We start from the raw sequence: 13,412 nt of genomic DNA on the forward strand, positions 1-13,412 counted from the left end.
TTATGTATGAAATCAATCAGATAAATGAACACAAGTAGTGAAATGCACACAGGTAGTGAAATGCAGGTCAACTTTGGTATACGACATTTGTCAACTTTGGTATATGTCATTTGTCGGTATGAGTATGACATTTGCCAACTTGGCTTTGGTACAGTTCATGTAGTCCTAAATTCAAGTTTGGTACAATGCATTTAACCAAAACTTTGACTTTGGTACGTTTTCATGTCGTAACAGAACTTCGATTTGGTACATTCACTAGTAGAAAAAACCCTTGTTGCAGCGGGCTTTTAGACCCCTGTTGCAGCGTACATCGTATGCTGCAACTGGGGGGCCTGCAACAAGTATTGACTTGTTGCAGCGTACAATGTACGCTGCGAAAAGTACTTTTTTGCAGCGTACATTTGCATGTACGCTGCAACAAGTGTGTAAAATTAGGCAAAAATCAAGACTTGTTGCAGCGTACAAAATGATGTACGCTGCAACAGACTGGTTTGTTGCAGCGGGCTTTTATTTGTACGCTGCAACAAACCAGTCTGTTGCAGCGTACAAATAAAAGCCCGCTGCAACAAACCAGTCTGTTGCAGCGTACAAATAAAAGCCCGCTGCAACAAACCAGTCTGTTGCAGCGTACATCATTTTGTACGCTGCAACAAGTCTTGATTTTTGCCTAATTTTACACACTTGTTGCAGCGAACAAGTATATGCCCCCTGCAACAAAGCTGTGCTTTTGGCGGGAAAATTTTAGTTTTATTTATCTATACCTAGGGTGTCTTACACCAAATATAGGAACCTGTCAACAACAATAAATAAAATATCGCAACCTGTAGATCAACAAATATAAAAAATAATAACTGGTGTTTTGTATACATATATATATATCCCAAAACCAAAGTGCACGTACTACATTCAAATATACGTTCCAATTTCAATGTACGCATACATTTTAATGTAAACGATTGTTCTATAACAACTAAACCACCTCGATCAAGCGCGCTCAAGCCAATAGTAAATACTTGCGGGTAAAACACTTAGCCCGTTGCTCACGAACCACATCAATTTCCTCACTAGTATAGGCGCATTCCTCGGAGTGTAGACCTTTACAAAAACAGAAATTTCAACTAAGCATTAGATTAAATTCAAATTAAATATCACACTTTAACATTCAAGCAACTAATAACAATGTCCTAATAGCTATTACAAATAGTGCTTTGAAGTGGTATAGTTAAGAAGAAAAACCTTTATTTAGCAGTGCGTCATTTCAGAAACATAGATGATTTGTTCAACTCCGAAATAAAGCAGTACTTGAGCAGCATCACAAACAAGCTTCTCCTTGCCCCTCTTACAATCATCAAAACATCAGTTCTTCTCCAGGCACAGGAAAAGTGCTAGGCACAGAAACGAATGCTTGCCTTCCATGCTGCATAGAAGTTAATACATTTGGTGATCTACATACATGGAGCGAATATGTTATTCAAACAACCATTAAGAGGGTGATCCCTCTCTCCCTGTCACTTCTTAGGTATAAGGGATATTCATATATGTGGATCTCAACAGCTTCACAAAACATTTGACAGCAAACCTGTTTATAAGATTGAAATTTGGGTCCTATTTTCTGAACAAAATAAGTTACAGACTTACAGGTTGTTATAACTCTTTATAAATACTTAATTCTTGAATTGTCATGTTCCCACAACTCCACCCTAACTAGTGATAAATCCAAACTAATGAGCCACATAAAACATATACAGATACCTATCACCTATACCCAAGCTAGTTAACATTGTTAAAAACTACTATAAAGTACACAATGTCTATCGAAGCTTCTAATCCTCGCAACGATCACTTGTCAACTAATGATGCAATGTTGGGAAATCAAAAGCTTTGTGGAAGAAGTGACTCAAATAAAGCAAATAGAAGTGGTTCGAGTAAGAATTGGATGATGAGTTGGACCAAATCTACATGTGTGTGTGTGTGTGTGGGAGTGGGGGGGGGGGGGGGGGGGTGGGGTGGGCGGGGAGGGGGGGGGGGGGTGAGACCCTGATGGCATTATGACTGGGGTGTAGTTTTCTGGGTCAGTTTTCCCTGCCCAGCAAGAGCATACAAGTTTAGTTTACTGATACAAAACCCTTTCTTCAAACAAAATAAACATACAATGGAATACCTTTACGAAAAGTGCTTGCCTACCATACCTCTATAAAACAATTGCCTAGCTCCTAGTATTTAAAAGTGAATCCAAAAGCACAAAATAACCAAGGCCTGAAGTAAACTCAACCAAGTCCAAACCTTTCAGTAGTATCCAATTTGGATCTTAAATCAGCTATTTCAGCCTCAGCAACAGAGAGACGCCGTTGGCAAGCCGCCTCAGCTTCATTAGCAGCTTTTATCCTCAGCTTCAACTAGTTTAGTGATTTGATTCTAGAAGAGGTAGACTGTGGACAGATACAAGAAGATAGAATAGATCACATAGTAAGTAGAGGCACGGGAAGATATGTCAGACTACATTTACACAAACAAAGAGTTGGAGAAGTGAATTTATCACAACAGAACTAGAGTACAGAGGAATATCAAATCAACAGTTGTCTGATTTTTTTTAACTTTAACAGGAAAAAAAACAGTGGAACGGTTTTATCCATGAAATTCCTTTTAACATAAAAGTTTGTGGCATGAGCCTTAGATGTGCGTAAATAGATTGAAATTAGTATGTCCACCCTCCTCTCATCTCAAACAAAACCCATAAAGGCAAGAGTCCGCAAGACAAATTCTGGGCTTGGCTTGTAACTGAGTCCCTGGCCATCACTCTGGTTCTTCTCTAACTTACACTGAACACCAATTATACTTTTTCCAAAAAAGACTTGCTCCATCATCTGCATCTCTTACATAGTCAAGCGCATTTTTCAATCTCAAAACTGGACTCATTTCAGCTTTTAGTTACAGGGGATGAGGGTCTAAAACTCAAGTCTCTCAAAGGAAAAAACCCGTCAATTTATCAGAGAATATAGGAGACAGCAGCACAAGTATCTAAACCAAAAAGAAAGTGATTGCTAGATACCAGGAAACGTTGTATTCATCTGGGTCTCTACGGTACGCACAATACCAAGCTGCTCAACGTAGTTTCCTAGGACTATCAATGCTCTAGTGGAAGCAATTATAATTTTATAATTCCGGTCACCAATACACCATTGTAACATACTACTAGAAAGACCTATCCTAGAGGTAGCTTCTCGGCATATATTGCATAAGTACTACATAGGAGAGTTGGAAGTGTGGAACCACTGATCAGAGAGTGATTTGAACCCCTCTCGAACATGAAACTGCAGTTCATCTAATACAGTATATAAATAATCAATATCCAGTTTGCAGTGAATCAGTGATCACTACAAGACCTTGAAAAACTGAAAATAATAATACTAGCCAGACTATGGGACTAGTATTATGAAAGCTGAAACTTTGGAAAGGCATAAATACGACAATACCTCAAACGCTAAATCAAAGTGCAGCTAGCTGAAAGGTGGTTCAGATGTTTATGCTAAGACATGTGTTTGGGACGGATAAAAATTAGGAATTGAAAAGACTTTTCGCTCAATCAACAACCCTCGATGTTGTCAGTTACGCTTAAGTTAGGAATGCATATTCACTCAAAGTTAAGAATAAAAGTTGCGTTGGATTGCTTGGCCACTATTTTCAAGCTTCGGTCTACCCCTTAACAACAATATGCTAACATCCACATCTATAACCCACTGCACGAAATCATTTGTATTCATATAATTACTTGAAAGTGGAATAGAACTATTAGATGACCATAAAGAATTCTGCAAGGAATAAAAAATGACAGATAATAGTAAGCCTGGCCTAGCTGAAACATATCAATTTTTGTTTTAACGTATCAAAGTATGGCTGATTTCAAAATATAAACTTGATCAATTGAATTCCCCCGAAGTAAAGCAGAATCCTAACATTTACCCTTATCCTTATATCAGTCAGTCCATGAACAATAACATATACTAGTATTAAAGAACACTTCAATGTGCAGGACCAAGAAGAAAATAAATGCAAACTAAAGATAACAAAGTTTTATCAAAAACTACCTTAAATTTGGCAGGTTCAACTAGTTGAAAAACAACAGTATCTCCTTCCAATTTCAGAACTATGGCAAACCTTTTCCACCCACCACTGAGTCCACGATATTGAGGCAGATAATTGGCTTCGTATTGTTCTCCAGTATCTGTCTCGAGTATTATAACAGTACGGTTTTTTACTGGTATATGCGCCCTTCAAAAGGGTGGAGGAAGTCTCTGTGACTCCACCAAATGAACCAAGTAAGAAAACACCTCAAAATAAGCATATTAATTTCATCAGAATAATATATAGTTTGTCACATTTGGCTAATGAAAAGGCCTAAAACATGAAACATGAAATTACTTAAATTGGATTGCTTTAGATTCAAAAAAGGACTGACATTCAAGAATGGAGGGAGTAGTTTTTCACATTTGCCTAATGAAAGAGCCTAAAACATGATTTGAGGTACTAACCAAGATGAAACCACCATAAACATTCGATTTTACATCACTTTTACGGTAGTCGGATGTTCAACATTTATCTTTGAGTGAATTTTTCTAGCATGAACATAATTATATTTCCTTAATCAGGGAAATATTTTTCTCATCAAGAAAATCAAATTAATTGATATATCTCTGTTTAAATTACATACGAAGATCAAGATTCAAGAATTTGCAAAATTTCATCATTTAAAACAAAAGAAATCATAACCCACCCGAGATAAACGTATGTATTTTCTCCTAATCTTGTCAGCCAACAATTTCTTTGGCTTTCTCTGCAAAAATGAAAAATGAACAAACCCTAATTTTGAAAACGAAAATAAAAAGGGACAGGGGAGAAAGTTACTTGCCGCAGCGAGGATTGACGGAGAACAGGGTTCGCGAACCGGCCGAGCAAAGAAGCTTAGTTTTCCGAGCAGGGAATCACTTCGCCGGTTGTTTTTTCGAGCAGGGAATACCTTTTGCGGGGGTTTTTCGAGCAGGGAACCACCGGTGAGAGGTGAGGAAATTAAATAGACTCTTGCTAGAGTACCACCGGCGACGGGCGAGACCACGCGGCGACGACCACTGGTGAGAACCACCGGCGAGACGCAGGGTAAGCCGAGAGAAGAAGAAGGGAGTAATGAGAGTGGGATATTCGCTGCGAAATTGGTCATGAGGTTTGAGGTAGAAATGTTTGGTCTGAGTTAAAGTTGCAGCGAAAAAAATTACAAATATGTTATTGCAGGGGGCTTTTACCATGTACGCTGCAAAATAAAAGGTCTATTGCAGGGGGCTTTTACTATGTACGCTGCAAAAATCTCTTTTGCAGGGGGCAATTAATTTGTACGCTGCAACAACCCTTTAAAGGGTTTGACCCGCGTTGACCGACTGGTTGTTGAAGCGTATTAATACTTGTACGCTGCAACAAGGGGGTTGCAACAGGGGTTTTTTCTACTAGTGATTAAATGTAGCCAGAACATCGAATTTGGTACATTAGATGTACCAAGAACTTCAACTTCAAGTCAACTTACATTTTCATTTGACCCAACCCATTATATTTGCTACACTTTTGGTGGTGATAATAAGATTTTAAAGTTGCCAAACTTCGTACACTTCTTATTTGGTACCACTACTTACATAATAGGCAAATAATAAAACACTTACAAAGAAAAGAGTTAAGTAAACGATAATAATCCAAAATCAACTAACAAGACCCTTAGATATAAATTATCCGCATAGCAGTAAACTATCCCAAATGAAGTGAATTATCCAAAAGCAGCAGTAAACATTACCACCAAAAAATCCGACACAAATCTTAAACATTAGATAATCCGGCTAATAAACAGTTTCCAAGAGTTACATAATATTACTACGAGAATCATCAGATGCCCTTCAAGTACAGGTGATTGCTGACAATGCTTCATCCTTTGCTTCATTAAATTCCGAGAGAAAGTCTTCCATTAGTAGCGCTTTTCGAGCCACAACAATATTTTCCTACAACGATGAATGAATGGTAATAAGGAGCAATAGTTTGTAGGCTACCATATATATATGAGGGCTAAATACAAAGCCACTTACCATTCCATATCTTGATACGATACGAGCGGCCGATGACTTTATCCATCCCAACATTAGTACGCCGCAGCTATGACTGCAAGAAAACTAGTTGTGATTAAACGGGGGAATAAAATTGAAATGACACATAGAATGATTTAAATCCTCTGGTTCACATACTTGTCGGTGTTGTTCATAAGCTCGACTAGTTGTCTTCCCCAACTACCCATTGTGCCTAGTTCCCACTGGGGGTCATGGACATTTAACATCGTGTCGATGGCCGGGATCTGTGATGTAAAGCATTCACATCAACCCCAGAAATTGTAGTTTGTAAATGACAATCGGCGTAAAAACTTTGGAAGCAAAACATACCATATTTTTCAGAATAGACTTATGCTTCTCTTCGGGGTTGGGGTACATAGTATCCATAAACCATATGGTCTTCTCCTTCAACTCAAATGCAGCACACCACCAATGGTCATCGTCCAATACAGGAACAAAAATCTGATTCCATCATATTACCACAGGAATTATTAGTTATTTGTTTATTCAGAGAACATGTGAAAGGAGAATGTTAAAACTAGGAAAAATACCACACAAATCTGGGATGCAGTTATATCACGAAGCGGTTAGCCGTGCTTCTTTGCCAGATGTTCAAAAGGATCCTTATTCGTAATTACCCTCATCTGTAATATAAAATGATGTTCAATAAATATATTCTGGTGTAAACCCTAAACACCTAAAAATTAAAAATGTGATTTTAATAATTAAAAATGTGATTTAAGAATTCAAACTTAAAAGTGTGATTTAAATAATAAAAAATGTGATCTAAGGCGTAATAATTCAATTCAAGGCGTAATTACCGCAAATGTTGGGTCAAGCATAATTCTCCGACTCTTGCCTTCGTAATCCATTGCCCACTTTTTCATATACATCTCCGAAGCCATCCTTACATAGTCAGCACTGACCCTCGCTCTTGTATGCAAGACCCCATAGCAGTCTCTTTGGGTTGCACTCCTGCCATCGCAGGTAATCATGACTTGTCCTGGACTCCAAAACAGAACTACTTTAGTTAAGGTATTAAATGGGATCATATTCTTATAAGTTGATTAACTTACTTAGCCTCGTCTCTCAAATCTTTCCATCTCTTAACGAACGCAGTGATGTCATTAACCGGACCTGTGACCCTTTGGTTTGTACCAGACACGAAATCTCCCGAAAATACTGCTGCAGATGGAATATGAGTTCGGTGTCCTAAACTCCTCATCCTCCTTGGTCCTCCTCCAGCAGCGGCCTCTTCATTGTCACGCGCATCCTCATTCAACTCCTCATCATTGTCACGCGCATCCTCATTCAACTCCTTACTAGTCAATGGGTCATCCTGATTCAACTCCTTATTGTTCACAGGATCATTCTCGTTATTGGCATGACACTCTTCATTACGTTGTGCTAATACGGATTGAAGAGATTCATTTGCAACTTTGCCAATGACATCAGTAACTGATACTTGATGGTGATTGTCAATGTGCAACAAATCGTCGACAGCGGCCATCTTCTTGTTGATCTCTTGTTGCTCTGTTTGGGTTCTTTGTGAGGTTGGATTGATTATCCTTGGACTTCCCATTTGCTCAAGAGACGTGAATGGTTGATTCAAACCAAGATCAAGATCTTGTACATTGTCAGCAAAATGATGAGCCGGAGAATGGATATGGAACTGGTCATGTATGGGAAAGCCAAAGGGTCTTGTGTTGTCCCGTGCCGTTTGCAACTTATCAATCTTCTCCTCTAGCCTCTCTAGGTAAGGTGTGATCAACTTCATAATCTGTACCATGTATGGAAGATGACCAAATTTTAGTGTGTATACTCGAACGATTTATACAATGTAAAAATATAAATGCGTAGATGAATTACATACATTATTTACTAGCCTTGTATCCTCGCAATCCTCATCTTCCTGCGAGATGGGTGTAATTTTGTCTCTGGCGAGTCGGGGATGTTGTTCCCCATATGCAATGTCCAGTGACTGCCACAATAAACATTAAACATTTCCATAAATAATAACCAATAACCAGAATAAGTTTGCTACACATGATTTTAATGTTGTGTTGTGATTCATTGTAAAAGGATCAACTTACTGATAGCTTTCCGTAGTCGTCAGTTTCCTTCTTGTCCAAATCCCTAGCTAGGAAGACATGCTCAGTTGTCCAAACTCCTATCCTTGGAAACTCGTTCCACGACAGAGGAGGCCTGTTCAAATGATCTAGGTAGAATATCTGTTCACCAAATGTTTAATCAAAAATTATTTAAATAATACGAAAATTAACATTCACTATGGGGAAAAAAGGTTTGGAAAAGTACCAAGAGGAACAGAGTACAACCACCACATCCCGCCACGAACCCAGCTTTGTCAAACTTCTTAGCAAACTCAGAAGACTTAGTCATAAGCCACTCATGGGCAAACGTACACCAATCATATTCAATTGACATGTCTGCCACAGTACACGCTTGCATCAAGGGCTTAGACATATATGATCCATCAGTCGAAGGACATATGACCAGACCCAAGAGCGCCATCAAGAAAGCAGTACGGAATTCGCTACGGCCCGATTCAGTTTCTAGCTGGGTGACGTTGCCATCTTCATCCTCTTCGACTAACGCATCGATGACTGAACGTAAAGAAACCATTTCCTTTCCCTCCCCATTCACCATTGTGAATTTCCGAGACACCTTCGCAGCCTTAACAACCAACGCCGGACTATCAACCACGTCGAAGGGAACCGTCTTACCTCCCATTGGGAGATCAAATATGCATTTCCATTGTGTTGGAGACAACGGTAAGACTCTGCCATCACCTGCAACCAAGGTCTGGGCAACTCCATCCACCCTAGTCATTAACCAATAGCAGAACTGTCGCGAGAGTTGGGTCAACTTCAACATTAGCATCCCACCAAAACCCATTTGTTTAACAACTTCAATTCTAGAAGCATCAAACCTTTTGATCAACTTCAAAAATGCATCAACACGGCAAATGACCGCTGGTTGCTGTAAACATGAAAAGCGTATGATCATATAAAAAACATTCCTGTACAACTAGAAATGAATAATAGGACACTGAATTTTAATGAATACAGTTTCATCATTTAGATAAAGTTCACTGACTGATGAGTCATATTTGTATAGGGTATTTTAGGCGCATTTAGGTTGCATTATTAGGCATTTATATCATTTTAGTTGCATTTAGGATCACATTTGCATAAGTTATCGTTGTCGTACTCTATTACGCCCCGTTTGTGTTTTCTTAATGTTTCAGGTGATTTTACGGTCATTTGGATGCTTTCGGAGTGTTATGAGTTGATTTGGATGATGAACGGATGGAATGTTGACTCGAGGATCATTGCATATCTCTAGGGATAATTTTGAGTCAATAACGAAGCTAAACGCTATTTTTCTAAGCATCAAAACGGACAGGCGTTCACTCTTTTGATGATATCTCAAGTTCTACATGTCGGAATGAGGCGATTTTTATTGGCCTAGAAAGTAGACTTCAAGAGCTTTCCAACGACAGGTCACACGTCCTTATAGGCATTGTAGAACAAGAGTTATGACATAAACAAGATGGCTCGACTATCCGATTCGCCCGAAGCCCAAAACGATGGCCCAATCTTCCCCTTGGGCGCGAAAACCAGCGACCCACCAGCGGGCCCGCTGGTTTCTCCGCCCAGCTACTTCCACGCGGGTTCATGCTTTCGTCTTGGTGATCGTCCAATAAAATCATAGCTTATGTAATTGTTATTTTCCTTTTTTTTGTTTAGAATTTAGGAAACACTAAAATACCTCAAGGGAATTAATGTATTCCCTTATGCTTTAATTTCTTTTCACGTTTTTCAATTCGGAGAACACTTGAACGCCAGTTTTGGTTTTCTATTCTTCCCTTTTTCCATTGTTGAACCCTAGCTTTCAATTTTCAATTCATCAATCTAGAGGTAATTCAATAATTTCTTTTGCTTTTATTCTTTCTTATTGTTTTCGTTCCTTAGTTTAAATTTTCCTTTGATTATGAAATTCATGTTTATTATTTCTATCATGTTTGTTAATTCAATTATGAGCGAGTAGTCGTATTCTAGGGCTAAGTAAGGGAAACCATGTTTATACCATGATTATTATGCATAAAGTTTGTTAATTTATAGATTATTGCTTGAGTATTCCGATTGATTTGTTTTAATTGTTGATTCATGTTATCGGCCAATTTCATGAATTGATTATCTAGCTAATAGGAATTAGAATCGAAAGATCGTATTTTTAGAGGCTTAGTGCAATTGGCAATTCTGATTATGTTAGCGACCGTACTACATATGTTGAATTGAAAGTGTTAAGACCCGACCGTAGGCTTAGCATGTACTTTAATTACTCGGCTTAGTTTATTCATTTCCGAATTGATTTATGTTCTTGGATTGGTATAAGCATGGTGAACCGAACAGACGCCCTAGACCTTTAATTCATTGATAAATTACGCATTTTTATTATTGTTTTAGCTTTAGTAGTTAATATTCAACTCAACTTTCGTTATTGAAATAGTTCGTATAGTTGGGCAAAAACTAATAGAACTTGTCTCCCTGTGGGATCGACCCGTATTTGCTAAGTATCTGCTAACAACAGACACCGTGCACTTGCGGTATCACTTTTTAATCTATCAAGTTTTTGGCGCCGTTGCCGGGGAGACGGCTAGATTCTATTAGTTTTAGTTTGATTATTTGAACTGTTTCCATCGTCTCATTGGAACTTTTAGTTCCAATTGAGGCAAATTTCACTGCGTTTTCTTGTTTGTTGTTTATGCCCAGGTCTGCTAGAACCGGTACCTTAGTTCCACCCGATCCCGATCTTGGTAAGACTCTTCGACAACTCAAAAAGAAACAACAAAACAAGAAGCAGTCAGGGGTTCAAGACTCACAAACTCCACTGAGTCACACGATGTCTAAATCCTTGAAATCATATGGGGTTCCTTCCTCGAGCAGTGTTCCGACTGGGCTCACAATGCCAACTATTGAGGCAATCAACTTTGAGATCAAGCCCGCTCTAATCTCTATGGTCTCACAAAATCAATATGGTGGCCATCCATCTGAGGAACCCACCAACCATCTGCAGAGGTTCAACCAACTATGTGGCACTATCAAGCATCAAGGGGTCACTCAAGACCAATTGAAAGTAATGTTGTTTGGTTTTAGCCTTCGTGACAAGGCACAAATATGGTTGAACGATGTCAAGGAGACAGAGTGGAGTGCTATTTCACAAGCCTTTCTCGAAGAATTCTTTCCACCCACCAAGACGGCTGAAATAAGGCACAAGTTGACTACATTTACGCAAGAACCGGGAGAGTCACTTAGAGAAGCCTGGGATAGATTCAAGGCTTTGCAGCGGTCGTGCCCGCATCATAATATTGAAAAATGGTTCTTGGTTCAGATTTTCTACCATGGTTTGCAAGATGAAACAAAGAACACGGTTGATTCTGCTTCTGGAGGTGTTTTTCTTGACAAAGAAGTGGATGCAGGTTATGATTTCCTTGCCAATCTTGCCGCTAATCATTACAGCACCACTAGAACTACATCTAAGAAGGGCAAGATTGATGTCGATGCTTATGCCCTATTGTCATCACAAGTGGCAGCCTTGAACCTAAAGATCGATGCTTTGAAGTCCCCTCAGCCTGGTACTCCCCCAATGAGTATCAATGCTATGTCCAGTGTAGCTCCGGTAACAACTTCTTACTGCGAAGTATGTGGAATCCAAGGTCACTTTGGTCATGAGTGTTCTTATAGTCTGCAGGATACCACGCGAATGGAGCAAGTGAATGCTTTTCAACAGAGGCAACCCGATGACCCATATTCCAACTCGTACAATCCAGGTTGGAGGAATCATCCAAATTTCTCATATCGAAGCAACAATGCTCAAAATCCTCAACCCCAACAACAATGGTCACAACCACAGTTCCATCCACCTCAGGCACATGTTGCTAGGCCTCCATTTCCACAAGGAGCCTCACATAATGCTCCCCTGGGGTTTAATAGACCCCCGCACCAAGGCTATCAGCAACAACCTCCGCAGAGCAATGCCACTCCAGAGCCTAACATGAGTGATCTGTATAAACTCATAGCGAATATGCAGAAGACCTCAGAGATTGCTCAAAAGAACCACGATGAGAGCATAAAGGAGTTGAAGAATCAAAATAGAATGTTGGAAAACCAAGTTGCTCAACTCGCTGATACTTTGTCAAAAAGGCAACCGGGAAAACTTCCAGGGCAATCTACTTCATCTCAAGATCACACTAGAGAGAGTGCTTGTGCCATAGTTCTTCACAGTGGTACTACATATGATGCCCCCTTGGTACCTACTGATTTTATAGATATTGAAAAGGGGAGAGAGGAGGCTAGAAGGACTAAGGAAAGAGTCAAGGAGAAGGCTATTGATGATTCTCGCCCTTTTGTTCCTCGATTGCCATTTCCACATCGACAATATAAGTCAAAGGGTGATCATCAGTCTGGTGAAGAGGCACATGTTGAAATTAAGACTGTGGATGTAGGGGTTGAAACCCCGGGTGTTGAGGATGAAATAGAGGAGAATAAGAGCGGCAAGGAGAAGGTTACTGATTCTCCCCCTTTTGCACCTACACTACCATTTCCTCATCGAATGCAGAAAGCAAAGGTTGATCAACAGTTCGGTAAGTTCTTGGCTATGGTCAAAAATCTCGAGGTAACGATTCCTTTCATTGATTTAATATCTCAGATTCCTATGTATGCAAAATATTTAAAGGAATTAATCACTAAGAAAAGGGATCTTGGTGGTGTAGAGAGAGTGGCTCTAACTGAGGAGTGTAGTGCTATGTTACAAAACAAGTCTCCTCCTAAACTAAAGGACCCCGGTAGTTTCTCCATCCCTTGTCATATAGGTGCTCTATTCATTGATAAGGCCCTATGTGATTTAGGTGCCAGTGTGTCCGTCATTCCCCTCTCTATTTACAAAAAGTTAAATATGGGAGAATTAAAATGTACCACCATTACTCTTCAAATGGCCGACCATTCTATTAAATACCCCTTAGGTGTTTTAGAAGACGTCCCCGTGAGAGTAGGTAAATTCTATATTCCGGTAGACTTTGTTGTGCTTGACATAGCAGAGGACAATCAGATTCCAATAATCTTAGGTAGGCCATTCCTTCATACTGCAGGGGCAGTTATTGATGTTAAGAAAGGGAAGCTAACCTTGACTGTAGGGGATGACAAGGTGACCTTTAGCTTGTCTCATGTGATGAAAAGTCCAATGCAAGAAGTGTCT

General features: G+C 39.4%; 1 protein-coding gene and 1 long non-coding RNA gene across 3 annotated transcripts; both read right to left on the minus strand.

The window, feature by feature from the left end:
• Positions 1–828: 828 nt before the first annotated feature.
• On the minus strand, positions 829–5,368 carry LOC130470399 (uncharacterized). Of its 2 annotated transcripts, XR_008930636.1 has the most exons (6): positions 4,903–5,368; positions 4,772–4,831; positions 4,086–4,292; positions 2,284–2,429; positions 1,237–1,417; positions 829–1,095 (listed from the first exon to the last, which is right to left on the minus strand). It is a non-coding gene; the product is annotated as an uncharacterized lncRNA (long non-coding RNA). The 2 variants fall into 2 exon arrangements; XR_008930635.1 differs by having other exon boundaries at positions 4,772–5,367.
• A 1,027-nt stretch (positions 5,369–6,395) lies between these two features.
• Positions 6,396–7,933, minus strand: LOC130469780 (uncharacterized). Its single transcript, XM_056839252.1, has 3 exons — positions 7,211–7,933; positions 6,956–7,142; positions 6,396–6,596 (listed from the first exon to the last, which is right to left on the minus strand). The coding sequence occupies exons 1-3, from the start codon at positions 7,921–7,923 to the stop codon at positions 6,396–6,398; spliced, it is 1,101 nt and encodes a 366-aa protein (XP_056695230.1). The 5' UTR covers positions 7,924–7,933.
• Between the last annotated feature and the right edge of the window lie 5,479 nt (positions 7,934–13,412).

This window comes from Spinacia oleracea, chromosome 3, assembly GCF_020520425.1.
Source record: "Spinacia oleracea cultivar Varoflay chromosome 3, BTI_SOV_V1, whole genome shotgun sequence".
In the NCBI taxonomy this organism is placed as follows: domain Eukaryota; kingdom Viridiplantae; phylum Streptophyta; class Magnoliopsida; order Caryophyllales; family Amaranthaceae; genus Spinacia; species Spinacia oleracea.

Coding starts and splice junctions, on each gene's coding strand:
- LOC130469780 (XM_056839252.1), bottom strand. CDS start 7,923: ATGGTACAGATTATGAAGTTGATCACACCTTACCTAGAGAGGCTAGAG. Junction 7,143..7,210: donor GATTTGAGAGACGAGGCTAA/GTAAGTTAATCA, acceptor TCTGTTTTGGAG/TCCAGGACAAGTCATGATTA. Junction 6,597..6,955: donor TGCTTGACCCAACATTTGCG/GTAATTACGCCT, acceptor TGATGGAATCAG/ATTTTTGTTCCTGTATTGGA.